Genomic DNA, 20,646 nt, shown 5'->3' with positions numbered 1-20,646 from the left:
GAAAATGGATCCCATTTCTTAATGGTGGAAACTTTTAAATGATGGAATCTCTAGGCTGGAACTTGCTAACCTCTGCTTTGGTAGGGTTCAAATTCAGACCTTTTCAGAGCACACTGCAACAGTTTTCTGTATTTAGTCAAGTTTTCTCAAAGGAGCAGAAGCTAATGAAGATTGGGAACTTGAGGAAAATTGTTACTTTTCACATTATATAAACAACTATTTATAAATGTACAGTCGTGTACATATGCCAGAATGTGCTTTTAGGAAGGACTTTTCCTCAAACTGGAAAAAGAAGTCAGAACAAGAAAAATGATTTCCTTACAAAACCCACATACATCTCAGTAAAAGCATGCTGCTCCACATCATAGCTGCCATGTGATGCAGCTGAACAGAACTGAGAGCTACACTTTTCACTGCCTTTATTAGTGCAGATGCCTAACAGTCCAGCCAAACTGCAAGAGGGTTCGAGCTTACTGTATGAAATGCTTTTAAAACAGAGACAATTGAGTGATTCCCTGAAATTCCCCATCCACAGCCATCACACCACAGCCATGACCAATGATAAAACACAGTATGTTAGTATTAGCTGTTAGTATCTCAACAAGTTCAAGAACCCATAACATAAAAACGTCTCAGGCTCATCACTGAAAATAACGGCAGTTAAGGGACTCCTTCCTTTCACCCCATGCTGCCTGGACCTATCATTTTCTTTCCTCCTTTTTTTTTTGGTGTGTGTTTGACTAATGATCATGTGTTCTGAAATACCCTTTTCTGGCCTCAAGCCCTTGTCAAACTCTGCTTTGCAGTTTCTGATGCCAATCAGACGCTTTGACTCCAGGAAGCTAATGAGCTTTTAGCTTTCCCCCAGCTCAGTAGTAACAACCTGTCTGCAGAGAAGTGCTTACTGCAAAAGGAATCATGCAATAGTCCTCGGATCCAGACACCATTTAATTTATTAAAAACATTCTGATGTTATTCAAAACTGTTTAGTTGTTGAACAGCTTTATAAGCTTAAGGTTATAAAACCCCAGCAAGTAGGCAAGCATGGAAGAAAGATCACAAAAGACAGCTGGAAAGCACCAAAGGAAAAAAAGCAACAATGGCTGTGGTTATTTAGTTGAAATATCTGCTCACCCACAGACATAAAGTACTGAAGTATGCAAGAAAGGTGGAAAAAGCACAGAAAGCCCTTTTTTGCCTCTGCAGACCTCTTAAGCATCTTTTTCCTATCTCCAAGGGAGATTGCAAGGAATGCACTAGATCATGAGGCTGGGGATGGTCCAACTAGGTGCCTCCCCTGCTATGTGATTTGCATTGGACTGGAAATCAAAGCCCCTTTGTGGCTGCAGAGTGGAGGAAAAGACACTGCACTGCAATGCAAGGCAGTAAGATCCAGTGGCAAGGAAGAATGAGCTGTCAAACTGGAGAGCTCTGTTCTTCCCTGTGTGCCATGCAGAGAGGTGATACAGCACAGCTGGAAGCTAGGGAAAGGCAGCAGTCAGCTCTTTGGGCAGCCTGCTGGTGTAAGAGAGGTGATGGCAGGGAGCAGAGAGTGCTCTGCCTGGATGCAGCAAGGCACAGGATCGTGTTGTTGCAGAAACACAGCTGTGCTCCTGTAGGCCTCCATGACCGCCAACTCCCGCTAGCAGGCCTGTGGCAGGTCACGGTGTGGGGCAGCCCAGAGTATGCAGGGCAATCGGGTCTTCTCTGCCTTTAATCCTCTATCCATGATGGATAGAATCTTGATCAGCAAGGCAAAAACAAATCCTGCATCACCATGGAATTTACAGAAATGAGACTGCTTTATCAGATATGGGACTAGAGGGGTTTCCGCTGACTGCACTTCAAAACACCGCCCTGCTGCCAAGGGACTTCCTGCTCCACTCTGAAAGCCTGCGTGCTGCTGACAAGTGCCTGGATCCATCAGCAATGGCTGCTGCTTCAGAGCTGTGACAGACAGGGATGGACAGATGGTTTTTCCACTTGGGCTGGCACCTGTCAGGTTCTTCCCTTTACAGCCCCAGCTTCATCTTCAGTGTCAAGGAACAAAAATCAAAGAAAATAGATATATATTTCAGAGCTCACATACTGAACCATGCTTAGAAGGCAAGTTGAAAGCTTTTCTTCTGGGTTACTCATGCTTCACTGAGTCTACTTCTACTTTCATCATGATTTTATATAAAGATCTCATAAATGGTCATAAGCCATTACACAAGTATTTGGTTATTCTTATTAGCTCAGTCGCTTGCTAGAGGCCTGTCTGCTTAAGGCAGTGAGGAGCAGCAGAACTGTCTGGCTTGACTTATTAGAATGAGAAAGGAGAATAAGGTCTTTTATCCAGTGTATCTACCCTCACAGAAATACCAGCTCCTTCAAAATACTTTCCAGTAAGACGACAAAATTTGGATATAAACAGCTAACCTTCCTTGGGGAAAGGTTAACAGTATCCAAGCTGGGAAGAAGCGAGGAGACCCAATCTCAGCCAAGAGAAATGAAACGTCAGTGATACTTCATCATCAGAACTGATGCTGGAAGCCCATTTAGTTCATTACAGGCAGAGTTCTACAATCCTGTCTTTATAAGCACGTTAAAGGCAAGTACCATATGGAAAAACATACTCATATAATTAAATAATTTACTATATGCAAACACAGACACATCCTCCAATCCTGCTTGTGCTCTGAAATTGCCAATTAGTTCCCGCTGCAGCTTCCAAAGCCAAAAATGTGTTTCACTTTTTCTCTCCATTTCATGAAAGCTGCCACATGCACCCAAAGGAAACCCAGTGCCTCCACTAATCTGTCTCAATTACAGTCACTCTGCTGCTGTCAGGCAATTTAAACATCTCCCAAGCATCCAAGGAGAAGAATTTTACTTCTTCAATGTAAACTAAATGCCAGGCCAGAATGAAGCAGCATAAACAAAAGGTATTTTTTCAAATTCTCTAACAAAAAATTGACCCTGCAGCCCAAGTTTTCAAGGTACAGTACATGGGTAGTTCGTTCTTATGGATTTGGGCGTAAAATGGAAGCCTTAATGTCTTCAAGAACAGAGATTCTCCAACAATCCAACAATCCTCAAAGCACCTCGTCCATTTCCAGTCTGGGGTTACAGGAGGTGAACTGCAAGACTAGATGCTGCTCCTCCCTCACCTGAGCTGGGATGCACAACACCAAGCTGTGGAATGAGGGGATACTCTCCTCCCTTCAGCCAAACACTCTGGCTTTGTAGAAAAGCACAAAAGTTGCTATTAAATGTAAATATGTCCGAGGCATTGAATATCTGATAATCCTTGGCAGAGCTGACAATAACAGTTTTGCCCATAAAATTATAGGTTTCCTGAAGACACAGATCTTGCTGTAAAAGTTGAATTTGGACAGAAGTGTGAGATAAATGTTATGAACATTGGACCGAATGCCTCTACAAAACCTTAGCTGTCCAAGCACATGCACATTTTTACAACCACAGATCAATCCACCTGTAAGTAAAAAGAAAGAAAAAAAAAGGATCTGGGCCCCCAGCTCATAGCAATGAATGTGATTCTTATTTGAAAGAGTGGAAGCACAGATATTTGTCAAGAGACAAAGGAGGAATGTTACACAACATCCAACTGCAGCCTGTCCCCATTTTAGCTATCCTACAGGAATGGCCCACAAAAAGAAAATAATAGGAGAAATTGCATAGCAAAGTGAAAACATACACTACCTCTGAACAACTAAAACAGCTTCCTTGAAACCACTTAATCACTGTTAAAAAAATGAAAAGATTCCTAACCAGGACCAGGTTGTTTAGGGTAGTTTTCAAATCCAACACAGATTTCTTTTGTCAGTAAGACAAGAAACATTTCATGTTATTGTAGACTTACAGTTTTTCACATCTCTGAAAATTCAGAGTTGAAAGAAATTGAGAGACTGAAATATAAACACACTCCTTCCTACTGCACACAGATCAACATTCACACTGATCATCTGAAAACGCGGGTGTCAGTAATAAAGCCCTGCATAGGTTTAGAGCAAATAACAACTGGATTGACACTGCTTTCCTGACCATGGAGAGGTAAGATCTCCCCCCCCACTCCTGCATGGCTGACAGGTAAATTTAACTGTCCATTGTACAATGTAAAATGCCTGCCTCCCAGGTCAAGGTCATTTTTCTTCATTCCTCAGCTAGATGTATTTGGCACATTAAGTCACATCATTCCCCTGTCAGAGTGGAGATGGGAGAGCTTTTAAGCCTGCACACAGCACTCGGGGTTATGGAAATAAATATGGTTTTGTAGCACAGCTCTCACATTCAAGATCTCTAAGTGGTTTATAAAGTAATGAGTCAGATAACATGACTGCAGCAGCTGTGCAGGTAAACGTGCTGGAAATTAATGTTGAGAAAAGAGATTTTTTAATTTTTTGAGTTTCTTTATTTGCCTTTCTCCAAAACACATCTGCAGCTTCAGCACCAGTAATTTCTGCAATTTAGAATGCACAGAGTGCACAACATTCTAGTTTATTTTAATCTTGAGATTAAGTCCATAATTAATGCTCTCCATTAACTCTAATAAATACTGTTCAAGTAAAGGAGGAATAATAATGGACACTTCATGTATTTCTCCTGTATCAGCTGCATTATAAGGAATCCACTTTACAGTTCTAGAAGTGCCTTGCTGGATGTCTAGTACCTCAATCTGCAGTTAGCTCAGAATTACTTAAATATTTCATTTTTGTTGGGCAGATGACTCTTCCCAGCTGAGATGCCTGGCTAGCTGTCCTGGATGAACACATTCTGCAAAAAACCAAAAACCCATCCCTAATAAAAAGAAAATTCTGCTGTTTCTTTGCATGCATGTTTTTCATCTGTCATTATCATCAGTCACAAAAAGAGTCACAGAGAGCAATTAGGGTGAGAGTGCTGGAGGTCCCCATGGCAGCCTCTTGCTCTACGTGGGCTCAGCACTCAATCTGGTTCAAGTTATTTCCAACTTCGTCCAGCCGGGTCCTGAGACCCACCAGTGGCAGAGCCCCTTTCAAAGCCTCTCTGCCAACCTGTCCCAAAGCTTAACTCTGCATTTTGTGTGCTGGAGTGCTACATTAAATGGCCAGACCATCCAAGACAGATCTTTAAGTAAGATTTGAGAGGTATCAGTCTAACACTGAGTTTAGAAAGCATCTGAGTCACACAGTCCTCTAAGAAAGCCATTCACATGGCTGTTACTCCTTACAGTACTGCCTTCACAACACTGACACGGAGCTGCAATGACCTCCTTTTACTTACGCACTATTTCTGGAAGTCTGGCAAGGGATTTAAATCCACATTATACAATTTTTCTGCCTCAGCTATTCTGAAACTTCCTGCTGTTCTTTTAACTTGTCAAGTAGCTTCGTCAGCAGAACTTTGCTATGGTACTTTTGATGGACACCAGAAACAACTTAACTTTGTGCAACAAGGTTTTGTGAATGATTTTGACATAAAATCTCATTTCTAAGTTCTGACAAAAGCTGAATTCCTCTTTCTTACTTTTCATAATAAGACTGGATAGCCAATCAGGATAACCTGACTTGCATCCTGCTTCACAGTATAACATCTTACATTCATCTTCTACGCTTATGCCAGAAAGGAGAAAAAGTCTGCTTTCGTTGTTGTTCCTTAAGTGAAGCTGAAAAAGTGATATGGCACAAATCTGACACCATAATTTGGGATGGACAGGCAGATGGAGTTTTTCCACTGAAGTGACTGAATCCCAAATCGAAACAGTTCCAGTCATACGGGATAAGCACTTCCTCACCAACTTCTGCTTTTAACCCTGGCATATTTTCATGGCGTGTTTTCATTTTATAAACAGTCCTTGAGCAGCATTGGTATAATGAGCTGTGCTCTGTAATAACAGACATTCCGTTTCAGAATTTAGAATTAGAATTGCTTGTAGAATAGAAATGTTAAATGAGACACACAGAAACATATGCACAAAAAGGAGGGTTGTGAGGAGAATATTAATGATTGTCAGAAACGGACCAACAGCACAGGAAAGGCTGTGAGCACAAAAAAATTGACTGAAAACTAGCACTTTGCAATATTAACTACTGGAGCATCAGAAATGGTAGCCAAGTATAAAGGCACATGCAAGTCCCATCACTGGTTCAAGAGATGAGATCCTGTTAACTTTGAATTGCTTTGAACTGCCATAGCTAAAGTGAACGCTGTAGCTGGGCTATAAAACTTGCCGAGGCATAAAGTTACATACTGGTTTCTGTGTACTTCTATCTTCATGGAGCATCACAAATAACATGGCTGAACTCCTTCATACAAATACACAGTAAGTATAGCACACTGTATGGGAATGGTGTAGTCACAGCCAAACCAGTGATGGAGCACCTGGTAAAGGGGCAGGGCCAGCCCTGGGAGCACAGGTGGAAGCAATTCAGCTGCACCAGAACAGCTGGATCCAGGTTCTGCCTCTCACGTAGCTCATGAGAGGACTGGCAGCCACAAGGGAAGCATCTCTACTTGGAGAGTAGTAAGAGTCAGAGACAATAAGTGATTCCTTCTTTATTGCAGGATTATGACCTGTGCCTTCCTTGGGTGACCCAAAACTGGTTTAAAGCAGCCATATCTGCTACTGCCTATACTAACAAGTATAGCAAGAATACTAAGCAGTTTGTAGTGTTGTGCATTTTGAAAGTACTCTCTGCACCACAAAATCCTCATTCCATTCACACAATATCCCAATGGGGTAAAACACTGCCACACACCTTGAACAGAAGTTGTTTTTGTATGATTTTTTTATTGCTGCAGTGCTATTAACAGTTGTGATACCCAACACTTTGGCAGAAGTTGCTGTTTTTACAAGCATATCGTGTATATTCTGCATTGGTTATCACAGCGGCAGCAAAAACACCAGTCATTATCCCACTGAAGGGGTGGAAGTAGCGAGACTTCATGAATGAGCTCACTGCAGCCTTGGCATATGAAAGCAATTAACTTGCCTAAGGCCACTCAGCAAGTCAGTAACTGCAATGTGAAAATGAGACTTTCTTGCTTCCAGCTCTGTCTTTTGCTGAAACCCCAAACAACTCTACCTCCTCAGTAGCTGCCATCATTACTATCTGCTTCAGTGGAGTTCCTGCTGTTTAGTTTTTTGCAGGTTATTTTATTATGCAAGTACATAAAGTGTTCTAGTTGAAGATGTTGGGACACATGCATGGTAAGTCTCCCATTCAGTGCCTTTATAACTTGGCCACAAATTCGTAACAGACAGAAAGAGAATTTACCATCTGAGATTCTTGTCTTTTGAAGATACAGCTAGTTATTATAATAGATCTATAATCTTGAATGTCAGCCTTAGGCAAGAAAGATCTGGAAACTGACTGTAAGAGTAATTTTATAGTCCTAAAGGACTAAAGATGGAAAGGAAGAATCTTGTCTCTGACTGCTAGCTTTTTGCCCCTGCACATGCTGTGGAAGTCTGAACATTCAATAATAATGAAGGATAAAGAACAGGGATAGTTCTGTGTGTTCATCCCTTATTTCCAGAATAACCACATAACTCTCTAGCTGAGTCAGTTTCTCCTCATTTAGAAGGATGAAGAAGGGTTGGGAAGGGCAGGTCATGTATGGAAATTTTCCTATCCAAGATAACTGTTCTCTGACTCAAAGACTTAGAAGACAGATGAGAGTTCTTTCAACTGCTTTGCAAATTATGAAAAAACACATGGGACCAAGAAGAACACTCAGTATAGGACAGGTATAAGAGATACTAATAATTCTGACAGGAATTCTCAACACCGTGCATGAAATACTTTGAAACATATTAATACAAGAGCACATTACCTGCTCCCACAGAGATGTTCTCAGTCCCTGGCTCTCCACTCGCACACACAGGAGGGGTGTGGATGGTGCCATTTATCAATCAATCCTACTCACTCAATTCTGACAATCATAATTAATGACTGAAGTGCTGGAGTCAACTTGTAAAGTTTTAAAGAAAACAAATAAAAATGGCAGTGAAACCGAAAACAGGAGCTAATCTTAATTACAAACGTAAAGTCAAAAGCTTCAGTGAAGTCTCTCTCCCACTACAGTGTTGCCTTTAGTTGAAGACAAATTGCTAGCATTTTTGTAATCTACTAAGTTAAAGTCATTATGCTGACAGTGCCAGGAAGTCTAATTTCCTGGAGCAGTAACACAAAGATTTATAAGTGAATTTAAACGCTCACCTTCTGGAATAGGAAATCTATCATCTGCATTGGGCTACATGAAAAGTGACTGAGTACTTGAGATAACAGAGAAAGAAGAAATTCACCTCTCTCCTCTGTTTACATCCCCAAAATGCAAGTGAGCTGAAATAATCAAAATGGAAAGGAAAAATTAATGAACAATATAGTAACTGATTTAAAGGAGAGAACGAGTTAGTTTGCCCACTGGCTGAAATGTACCTGAACATCCATCCTCACGGCTGAAAATTTTCAACTCCGGAATGAGATGAACTGAAACCAGAGCTGAAGTTCAACACTCAAAGCATCTTAGAGTATCCCCTTTTATGCCATTAGATGTCTGCATGCATACACAAGAAGTCAAGGGATTTGTCTAACTCAAATACCAGCCTTGGACTTAATTAGGAATAACTGACCAATTACACACGAAAAGCAGTTTTGCTCTTCTGGACTTTCTCTTTCCCATTGTAGCACTGATGAACAGAGATGAACAATCCAGCACCTTCCTATCAGGAAGATTAAACATTACAACCTTGCTAACATCTTCAGAGGGCTGACACAAACCAATGCTGATTCTTATCTCTTAATCTGCCATTTGAGGCACTGCTTTCCACTGCACAGGTATGATTAATCCTTGTCCTTCTCCTACTGCACGGGCCTCCTGTCGCTACTCTTGCTCAGGAATAAGGATGCTGCTAACAAAGCCAAGGAATTGTACTATGCTACATATTTAATGTGCACATCAACATTCACACCAAGGTAGTGCAGAAAAACAGGCTGCAGAGGAGAGAGCCAACACCACCGTCAGCGACCTACTTTATACGGGGAAAGGGATTTCAGCAGGGCTGCTGCTTCTCACAGAAGAAGGAATTTCTGAAATTGCTAAATATAGTGAGGTCCCAATGACAGCATTCATAATTTCTTCTTAGTGCTGTTTCCTTCTCATACTGCCCTCTGCAAGCTCTTATCATTTCCCCAAAAGTTATCCTTTCTCCCTGTTGAAAATATGCTCCTTTCAACAAAGTGGAATCACGATGCTTCTCTTCCACAGTCCTTCCTCACGAGGACAGCAGTACTCTGGATGCTGCCAGAGCATGTACACATATCTTTGTTTTTCAATATCAGATGAGACAGCTTCTGAAAGCACTGCAAGATCTCTCATCTGACATTATCCAGTTTGCTACAGATGATAACCTGAACTGGAAGCATTCCCCAGCAGAATGCCTAGCACGTGAAATTATAAAGGGACAGAAATGGTTTCAGGGCTGCTCAAATGCTATGTTGCAGCAAAATCCAGTGTTCATAAAAACAAAACAAAACAACTAGAGCAATGAGAAGAAGACTTCAGAGCATCCATTTGAAAAAAAAATCTCCTTTTATTCATCCCTTACTCCACAAATAATGGGAGAAAAATTGCTGGAATTTCAACCAGGTAACAACCCCACACTGCCTTTGTTCCATTCAGGATGTGAACACGCTCACAAGCCATTTTGAACAGAGACTGAAAAAGCCTCAGCCACAGAAACAGACACCGACACACCCTCCCCATTCCTCTCCAACTAGAAGCTACTGAAGTTTCTGCTTTTTCACATTCAGTTATGTGACAGCATCGCCGTTCAGCTTGGTTTCCATGACAGTTTTTGTAATTCTGAGAGTAAACAAAGTTTTCAAAGATGATACTTTCTATCAAGACTGAGCAAGTTGATAAGCAGAGTATCAATTAAGCTCAGTGATCAGGTCTAAGATTATTTCAGAAAGAAATCATGTTGGCGCTTCTCCAAAGCCACTCTTAAGCCCAACAAGGAAGGAAAGCACCACTGACAACGACTCAGGACTGCATGAAACTTGCAACACTGCATCCCAACATTTAGTCGGCCACCCCCATGTTCAGCTGTTGCACTGCATGGAAAAAAAACTTACTGCCGCAGTTTCACTTGCCTAGAAAGATTCTAGTTGAAAAGTCACTTTAATATGACTTTAATAATACATGAAAGAGATTAATCTATAATTGTTGATTTTTGAAATAGCACTTAACTGTGTCACTCAAACGGAGTGCCTTTGATCATTAGAATTTGCATGGCTTTCCAGTCTCACTTACAAGGATCTGCCTCAGCTGAGCGCAAATCTCATCAGAGCCAATTATCCTCTATGCACAGATCTGACCTAGGCTCTTAAGGGTTTTAAGACTGCATTTTTATTTGTCTCACTGAACAATTCAAAGTCCTAGAGATCTTTTTATGACCTTTAATATTCAGGAACTCTCACTTTAACCAAACGTCCTAAAGGAAACTACTGATAAAAAAAAAGGGAACAAAAAAGTGTCCTTGCATTCCCCCACCCCTTGGAATACACAAACGTGCAGATCCCACACCAACGGCTTCTTAAAAAACGCCATGCAATTAATCAATGTAGTGAGAGATGTCATCAGATTATAATCTATTCCATTTAAACGAGAGCATCTCAGAATTGTCAAAAATTATCTCTTCAAGTGTGTGATTTCTAGATACCGAATATAATGAGCTGTGTAAGCTCAGACAGATGTAGCTCCCATTAAATATGCCTCACCTCTACCATTAGAAAAAGGCATATCAAAGAGTTCAATCTTAAAGAAAGCTATGCAAAATACATTTCTTTGTAGAAAATCTGGATCTTTTTTTTTTTCCTAAACTTTAGTGGCACCCTCATTCTTTTCTAAGTATGATTGGAATGTTAGAGTTGAAGCCCTTGCTATATTTGGCTTTTTAAAAAAAAAAAAAATGTTAAACATCCTTGCAAAGTCTCCTTGCTCTGCAACATCAATGCCCAGTCCTGAACTGATGCCATGAAAGTGAAAGCTGGTTATGAGGTACGACCAGCAGCTTTCTGTACAGGATGGTATTGCACCTTCTAGAGGGCGCATTACTATCTTGTGCAATAATGCACCAAGTGAAAACCACAGTTTGGATAACAGCCTAGAAACTGCAACCAGTGTAAAGGGTGCCTGCAATTTCAGTTTTACACTCTGAAGAACATTCAGTTCTTGCTATTTACAGATCATGAAGGTGAGGGTGCTCAGGAGAGCTCTTCTGCCATGCCAGGTGAACAGTGTGGCACCACAGCAGTTGCTACGACAGTTGTTGTATCTGCAGTGATACAACATTGTGATACAGTGATACATTCTAACAAAAACTTGTACAAGTTTCAAAACACTGTCCAATGCTGTAAGAAGTATGAGAAGACCCAAACAATCTCCTAGCATTCAACTAAAGACAGCATATTCAGGATGGAAGTACAGACTGAAGGAGAACTGCTGGAACCCGAAGCACAATGCTGAAAAACTGAAGAAACACAGATATGCCAGGAAAGGGAAAAGATTAGTGGTTAGTGCACTTCATGCTTTCTCGTATTTCCTTACACTCAGGTTCAGTGAGGGAATTCACAGTTGGAGTTGTAAAGGAAGCCAGCATGCACTCAACACTTCAGCGAGGCACAACCACCAAAATGAAAAATATATGTATTAGAAACCTGCAAATTTTAAGCAATTTTTAGAATTCAAAATATAACAATTCTTTCACAGCCCTTGGATTTAGTGTTACTTCTTCCTTGATTTTTGGTAATCCTTAGCTCAGGCAGGCCTCTACAAGTTTAATACAAAAGCTGCTTGTATCTAGCATTACTAGATAAAAACCAGCACTGACAAATCTATTATTTCAATTAAACAAATACAAAATAAAGATCAATATGATTGGTTCATGTCTCAAATCCCTCTAAGAGCCTCCAACTCACATGCTACATGTTATTTCCAAAAGCACAGACATTAGCATTACCTTTTGCTGTCTCAGACCGCTTGGGCAAATCAAGTGTATCAAAATTCCTGTCCAAATCTCCATTCTTCTTTCCTGTGCAAAAAAGAAAAAGAAAAAAAAAGAAAAAAAAAGAGGACAACAGATGGTGAAAACCAATCAATGAAGTGCAATTTTAGCTATTTATTAGCAAATGAGGGAAACAATTTCATACTTTCGCTGAGAGAATTCTAAACATACATTACATAAGCTTTAACTTAAACAGTTCTACACAGAAAAGTGGAACAGCACCTTGACTTCACTTTTAGGCTATGGATTCAATTTAACGTATGCAGCTGGGGAGAGAAGAGTTAATTTTCTCTTCCTCCACCGCAGACATTCTGGCTTGGGTAAGCACACACAAACCCTATGGGATAACCAAGCATTGCCATTGGGAGCCCTGGAACAGAGAGATGAGATTCTGAAGGAAGTGCAGGAATCTACATAGCTTGGGAGGGCAGCACTACACAATTCAGCCTTCCCTAATTACTTCAGGGGGAAAATCTTGTTATCTAGTCCCTCTCCCTCAAGAACAGCAGAAGAAATTGCAATAGCGAATGATGCGATGAATTTGCACTCAGTTTAGCTGCTCTTGAACACAGACCCTACCAGACTGCTCAGGGAGGTCTGCAGGAAGAGCTGAAAGCTGCCCAAGTCAGGATGCTTAACAGCAAACAGGCAGAAAATATTGGAAAATATAACATGGAGACTGGTCTGGCTCTGGACTGGAACAGGTCAGAGAACAGGAGAGGCCAATCCCTGTCCTGTCATAGCAGGAAGATGAATCCCATGAGCCATTCTACATTCTTGATGAAAAATAAACGTGTGCAGTGCAGAAGAGAAACAGTGCTTTTAAATACCAATATGAACATTTAGAAACACCAGGAAGAGAAAAAAGCCCTCAGGATAGCATTACATCCCCACTGTTTCTTTGTAAATACTACTATTTTTTTTATTTTTAATTTTGAATCTTCAGCACAGAGTATCAGCCAACTTTCAGTGCTGTACAAAACCAAACACACATCTGAAGTTCTGTTCATCTGAAGCCATTTGATTAAAGTATGGCAAAGCCCCAAAGCCCATCTTTCTGAACTGCCAAAAAGTCACGGGACCATACAGCATGCCAGTGCTCTGAAAGGCACCTTTCCTAAAGGGAAGGACAGGACGCGGCTGTAACTCTGCAGACCTCCATCTAGTTTCTGTTCCATGAAAGAACTTGAAGCTTGTTGCTTGGTGAACTAAATACCAGAAAGAAAAAATGAACAGTAAAGGACACTACATTTCATAATGACGGCTGAACACTGTTAGTGCTTGGAAACCTTTGCAGACTGTCCAAGCAGAGGGACTGAAGAGGACATTAGTCATTGCTTAGGAAATATTACAAACTTGGGACAGACCAAGAAATGGGACTCCATTGTAACTACAAGCATGACTAACTCCTTTCACACATCCCCAATTTCATGTCTCTGGCATTAGCTAATTAAAAAAACCTATGAATAATTGCATCAAGAGCCAGACTTCACTCAACACAACCACTTATTTCAGAAGTTCTCTATGTAAAGACAGGAGATTGTCATTTCTATTAGCCCTGCAGAACTGACATGGCCCAGTAAGAAGCAGGATCCCTCCAGCCTAGTGCCACCAGTTAAAGACATTGTCCAGGAGAGCAGCGTAGGCTGCATCTTTTGAGCTGGCAGTGCAGAAGCAGCTATTTACTAAGCCATCTTTCCACCCTGCATTCTCTCATGTTCAGTGGCAGTCTCAATTTCTGGACCACACTGAATGTACTGCTCACCTTTTAGGAAGCCTTTACTGGTTTGTCTCTCAGAGGAACTAAACCAGCCCTCAGACAAAACCACGTCTCTTTAGAACAGAAGCTGCCAGCAGTTTACCACTGGAAGAAATTCAGGAGACAGAGCTCTGACCAATGGGATCTCTGCTTTACCAACTGCTTGTTTAATCCAATTCAGCAAGGGCCAGGTTCAGAAATTCCCAAAGCACCTCCATTATCTGGGGCTTTCCTATAGGGAGGGGATGAGGAACACGAGGCCTAAGCTGTAAAACGACTCCAAAAGAAATCCATCCGGAAGGCAAACATGGTGCAGCTGCTCCTGTTCCCATCTGATTTCCAAGAGACCCACAGTATTGATTTGGATTTCCTAACAAGGTGACAGCATTCAGCAATTTCAAGAGCCTATCAATTACAGACCTCTCAGCCTCACCTACCCTGAATGAGATCATGAGAAAGCAGCTTCACTGACAGCCACTGCAGCTCTGAATATCACTCAAGCCTGCCAGCATTGTTAGCACACAGGGATGTTTAAAACATCATGCTAGCAGTTTAAGGCACGTGGTTTGGACATCTCAATTTTTTCCCTTCTATACATCTCCTTCCTCCCCAAGTTTTACAGCTCTAAGAACAGGAGAGAAAAGATTATGCTGCTGGATCAAAAGCACAGCTCCAGACTTGGCCAAGAGACAGACAGCTTTGAATGTGCCTGCTGACAGGTCTGTTTTATGAGACCTGGCTGAAGGAATTGGCACAGCAATCTGCTTTGGGAAAACAGCCTGACATGAGACTTGATTGTACAAGAAGCAATTTACAGTCTCTGAAACAGTAGGATTAAAATTCTTTCCCTCTCCCCCCACTACTTTTATGTAAAAAACAACTAAAACATGACCTTTGGCATCCTCACTGTCAGAAGCTTAATAAGGACTGTGAGATATAACCCGGTGTTATTAACCAATAGTGCTGTTTATCATCTTCCTCAAATATCATTTTGTTTCCTTGGATAATCAATACAGCTATTCACAGCTAGACCACTCTTGCTGAAAGATTAATTCCCAAACACTTCGAGTTAAGAAAAAAAAATAAAATAGTGCAGAGATTCTTCATGACACAGCAGAACAGCCAGTGCTGTGCTTGTAAGTTTTGTTAATATGCTCCATCGCCGCCCAGTTCAGCGGGTGATGCAAGGCCAGGGCTGCGCTCTGCCCCTCTGCAGGTCCCCCCCAGAGGCCTCCAGTCACAGTCTGTGAGCAGCATCCCCCAAAATGCTCACAAGCACTGTCTGTTCCGTACAGCAATTTTTTCAACAGTTTAATTTGGACTCAACTCTCCGGACAACACTGAGCTGGAAGCAAGTGTCACAAATTGACAAAGAGCCAGTCTTTACCCCTCAATGTCAGTGGAAATCTCCAGGATACTGCACAGCAAACCGAACTCCCAGCTGAGGAGTAAGGGAGGTAAACTTTAGCCTCAGTCGTACATTTCCAATGGCAATTCCACCTGCTGTGCTGGGATGAGAAGCTGAAGGGTGCAGCTCCCCAGCAGCTTACTGCACGTATCTTCATCTAGCTAGCCTGAATGTCAGTAACAAAGATGCAGAAGGCTGGGCCACATTCCCAAGCTGACAAAATGACCTTTATGAGTACAATTCCAAGCTGCCGAGTCTTTACACTTATTGCTACCCAGGTGAGTTAGCAAAACTAAACTTTGACATGATAGACTTAGCAAGGCAACTTGCACACTTACCTGTGCCCTCCCTAAAAGGGATTGTTAGGCTGGTTGCAAATCAATTATGCCAGGACTGAATAAAAATGTGCCATTTCTGCTTTTAGCGTGAGAAGAACAAACTGAAAATGCTCTCTCAATTACACAGCAGATTTCCATGCCTGCTGAAATGAACAGGAAGAAGCAGAGCATGGAGGAGCAGAGAAGGTGAATGAACAAGACCTTAATCTCAGCTCTTTGCCTTGCATGTAGAAGCTGAACAATGTAGATTATGGTGATGATGGAAAGAAAGTATTGCAGAGACTCACCTTGATTGAACCACTCCTCTAATTACCAGAAAAGCAGCAAAAGAAAAACAAGAATTTACAGGAAGGAAGAAAATATAAAGGGACAGTCACAAAGAGGCAGAATTTTACAAAATAGGTTAAAACCTGAGGCTTACAAGAAAATTATCAACTTTCATTGATTAGAAACAAAACAAGAACAAACCCACCAAAACAAACAAACAAACAAAAAGAATCGGATATTCCACTCTCTTTCTTTTGTTCCTGCTGAGAAGAATCTTTCCCTACAGGTCTTCCTTCCCCCGCCCCTCCTCATTCCATGGAAAGGGCTCAGAGCTCCATGGGGACGGGAGGCTGCCAGCCCCTCACAGATGGGTTTGAAATGCTATGATCGATGATCATGAGCTGAATTAAAGCAAATATGGAAACGCTGCAAGATTAAGTGAGCAAAAAAGGGAGGGAATTGAAGCGACCTATTTTCCAGCCCTCGGCCGACACAATTAAGACAGTTTCAGCCTAGGTATTCACATCAATTTAACAGTGGGAAAAGGGATTTTCTATTTCTGACTTTGAAGGCACATTTACACACATGGCCAAGCCCAAGCTGTCCCTGAGCGCCAGCACCGCTTGCTGCAGTCTGTGGGCTCGTCCTTGTGCCACATGGTTTTGAGAGCAATTAATCCAGAAGGACCCGGTCAGGCTTTGTGGCTGATGGACAGGAGCTGCCCAGGCGTACCAGCGCAGAACCGGGCCGTGCAGGCAGCAGGCAGACACATGGCAGAGGACGGCCAGCCGAGAGCGCTCTGCTTTCACAGCCATCGCAGGATGACGACAGCTCCTCGCTGCGCTCCCCTGCTCCACAGCGCACACACTGTGTGACACGTCAAAACCTTCCCACCAACTGCTGCTCTCAAGCGGCCAAACAACACGGGAGACAAGAGGCAGGAAAGAGGCTCGAGTCAACGTGCACTCCAGGTTTCTGAAGGATGTCACAGTGAAGTTTGAGTCATTCACGATGAGAACGGGCAGGCTGGGCAGGTTATACTGTCTTTTGTTTCCCCCCAGCCATTAGAAGGTTCCCAGCAATTAATTTTTTGTTTTGTTTGTGTGTTTTTTTTGAGCACAGACTCAACTCTGGTGACAGACTGCTCTAGTAACGTGCCTTCACTCTGTGGTGACTTTAACACATATGGAAACACAAAACGTTTTAATAACATGTACAGGTCACATCAAAGGAAGCCCCCTGTACAGAACACAGTCCCTCAAGTTCAAACAATTTCACGTATTCCCTTCAGCACCAAAACCTTCCTCAGATCCTGGCCATGAACAGTAAGCCAGGATGCGAGCGTGCACCAATGTGGAGAATGGAGCCCAGACAGGAACATGAGTTCATTACCTCTGAATTCAGCCTATAAGAGTCATTTCTCAGAACACCAAAGAAAACACAAGTTTCTTTTGTACCCAAATGCACTGCGCTGTCTCTTTTTAAGAGGAAGATGGAAGCAGGGTTACTGAGACTGTTAATCTTTGCTTGAAATGAAAATCATTTGCAACTTTCATGCCCCAGAGGAAAGAACAGGTCTGAAAGTGACTGACAATTAAAAGCGACAAGATCGTGTCTGCAACTTAAATTACTGAGTGACAGAATTGGGAGGTTCTATCTCCTGGTTGCAGGTGAGAGGACAGCCTTTCAGTTTGTTTTCATGTGGGAGACTGAAGGCATGGAACACAGACAGGACTCCCATGCATGGAGATGGAAGCGTGCTGGCCTGGCTTCCAGAGACAGCAGCACATGCTCTGCAGCCAAGCAAGAGTAAGCGTAGATCTGACAGATGCAAGAACACAGCCAAGAAAAGGATAGGAGAGCACAGCCACCATTATCCAGCAGCAGCACATTACAACAGCATGCATCACTCCTATTTAAAGCCAAACAGAAGCGCAGCAGTTGTGGACAAAGATCCCAAACACTGAGCAGTAACACAGCAAGGGAAATGACTGCGTGCCACAACACTACAACACGTACCTCTGCAAACTGCACCGCTCTAGCATTACAAAACGGCTTGCAAGAGCAGAACTGAACAGCACAATTTACCCCACGTACACTTCCAGTTTTCGGTTCTCTGTGAGACATACCTTTAGCTTTCTTTCCACCAAAACAACCAGCATCGTCTTTCTTCTTTTTCTGAGAGCCTCCTGTGCCCGCAGTCTGACCAGCATCGAGTTCTTGATATTTATCAGCTCCAGGGACCTCCTTGTGGACATGATAGGAAAGGTTCCGCATGATGCACACACAATTCTCCACGGACTGCAACAAAACAATTTACATTAGAAATAAGTATTGTATCCTTCTATCTGCAAACTGTTGTATTACACCACAGTGAAAAGTTTGGAGAAGTTAAAAAAGGAAAAAAAAAAAAGGCCAGCCACCCCAGGAAAAGAATGGAAGAATGGTATATTAAGCAAATTCAGTAAAAAAAAAAACAACCCAAAACTAATTTAGCATTTTTATCTGCTCTAAACCATTTTTTTCTTCAAAAGTTAACACTTCATAAATAGTACCCATTCAACATGAAAATTCTCTGATCAAGAAAACCATCTGATCACGCATAAAGAATACAAAGTCACCAGAAGATCAAACACACAGCAGAAAACCATCATTTAAGGTTCTTACTTTAAATCGTCTCTCACTCTTCCAATCTCTACAATCCCCAAGAGACTCTATCTATTAAGTCTCATCTGAGTCAAAATGAAGGCTGTGTGAGGAGTTCAATGAGAACACACATTGCTCTGCAGTAACAGCTGATTCATAACATACAACACGGTCAGTTTTGACACGAGCAACGCTCTGTAGGTTGCAATGGAAGCCACCAGGTGGTTACAAAATCCACTTCCAAAATACCTGATTAAGTGACAGGGCTTTAGAATTCCTTTGTGCACACTATCACATGGTAGGAAAAAAAGAAATGATAAAATAAAGAATGAAGTTTTTGGTGTTAAAAAGCAACACTATGCTCCTTCATAAAGGGTTAAACTGAAGATATTCCTCATGCTTTTAAACATTCTTTTAAGCACTACAGGATGAAGTGATGATAAAAGCAGATGAATCAACATTTGTACCTACAGAAGAAAAAAAGCCACAAAAAGCACTGCAGGTCTAAAGACATATCTTAACATCTTGGCACTACATCATTTTAAGCTGGCATTGAAAAAACTCTTTAAAATGAGAACTAATCCCCTTGCTGATGTTGTGCAAAGCACAATACAACAGGACTCAGTTTAGATTTGAAGAGACTGCACTTAGGAAAGTTGATTAAGTAATGCAGAACAGCATTAATACCATCAAGACAAGAAAGTACTGCTCTCCTCACCCATTACAGCCACTTGCCTTTGCTCACCTCAACAGCCACACAAGGTAATGCAGCAGCAATGCTGATCCTGTCAGTACTATCATGGGTATCATGAGAGAGATGAAAGGAAGGCAAGTACTGTGTTTCAAGAAGCAAGCACAATCCCATTCTAAAACTAGCAAAACAGAAGTCAGACCAAGTGTAACACTTGAGACTAAAGTAACAGAAACACCATTCACATTTTAATACTCAAGCTCACCTTATTGTCTGTATCTTTCTTGCCAACTGCAGACTGTAGGGCATGAAGGAGGGCATCCACCAAGCCATCACACTCTCTTAGTCTTCTGCGTGCTTCTGCTCCATCTGAACTTACATTCCTAACAAAAGATTTAAAAGAAATTTTAGCCCACTGGCCTTCAACCACAAGGCTGAAGGTGTGCCAATTTACATTGCCATCATTAACAATCATTAGCTCGGATCAACAATTTGGGGGTAAGCCTCTTTGTTAACTTGAAGGAAATTGAACTAAATTCTCCTGGTTTGTAAGGTCTTGATTCTCCCAGCACAAAGTGGAAAAACATTTAAAGAAATGAAAGCTATTTTCTATTTGCAGTACCTGATGCATGACTGCTGCACAGGCAGACTTATTACAGTTTACATACGTAACTTACTACGGTTTACATATGTTGTACATAAATGCATTCCACCTAACAGAATCAACTTTACAATTTCTTACAAGGTTGGTTCATCCACCAGTGAAGAAAACTTCAGGTCACACGATCCGAAATGACTCCTTTCATGCATTACAGCAGACACCACTTGTACAAGTTTTCTGCAGGCTGGCGCTGATTTTCAGCACGAGCACAAAACAAGTGTTACTGCCAGAAAATGCTAATCCTCAGCATAGCAGGTCTCAGCATGAAGTGGTCTGCAAAGCTACTTGCTCTGAAGCTGAAGACAGCTCAGCAGCAGAGTACTCTTGGCCACAGAAACTGAAAAATACTTTTTGATTTCATGAAGAAGAATTGAAAACAGGCATACAAAAAACTAGACTATATTTAACTTTGCAGGGTCACTCCAAAAGTAATGCCTCCTATTCAATTCCATGGAAATTACAACAGATAGAGCAGATAACACAACTTAATAGAGAAAATGCTCAGCTGCAACACACAGTCACCACCCCCAGCTGTCACCACCCTCACTGAGCTCACAGTCACTGCTGGGTCTCCATCACCATTCAGCAAGCACTGATGAATGTCAGTAGGTGCCATTTTTTCCACATGGAGCACCCAGTGACACACCTGTGCTCCATACACACTCCCATGTCAGATGCCATTCTGTCAGAGTGCCGCCCTGCAGCCATCTGTCACACAGCAACCAAACATAGCGGGATGTTGGTGGGAAGCTTCAACCTCTGCTGCCATGCCACCAGCAGCCGCCTCTGATATCATGGCCAGCATAATGGAACAGGAGGCATTA

At 41.9% G+C, this 20,646-nt stretch overlaps 1 protein-coding gene across 15 annotated transcripts in view; it reads right to left on the bottom strand.

The window, feature by feature from the left end:
- The window catches only part of ARVCF (ARVCF delta catenin family member), a 211,577-nt gene that overhangs the window by 23,336 nt on the left and 167,595 nt on the right, over window positions 1-20,646 (bottom strand). For 13 of the 15 annotated variants that reach the window (XM_048963944.1, XM_048963948.1, XM_048963947.1 and 10 more), the window contains 4 exons: window positions 19,427-19,544; window positions 17,954-18,125; window positions 15,845-15,862; window positions 12,008-12,079 (listed from right to left, as the gene is read on the bottom strand). In XM_048963944.1, coding sequence (XP_048819901.1) covers window positions 12,008-12,079; window positions 15,845-15,862; window positions 17,954-18,125; window positions 19,427-19,544 — 380 coding nt within the window. The remainder of the gene's footprint in view (window positions 1-12,007; window positions 12,080-15,844; window positions 15,863-17,953; window positions 18,126-19,426; window positions 19,545-20,646) is intronic. The other 2 variants (XM_048963933.1, XM_048963935.1) reach the window with 1 other exon arrangement.

The sequence above is a fragment of the Lagopus muta genome, chromosome 17, assembly GCF_023343835.1.
Source record: "Lagopus muta isolate bLagMut1 chromosome 17, bLagMut1 primary, whole genome shotgun sequence".
Lineage (NCBI taxonomy): Eukaryota > Metazoa > Chordata > Aves > Galliformes > Phasianidae > Lagopus > Lagopus muta.
This window is presented reverse-complemented; position numbering and strand designations above follow the sequence as displayed.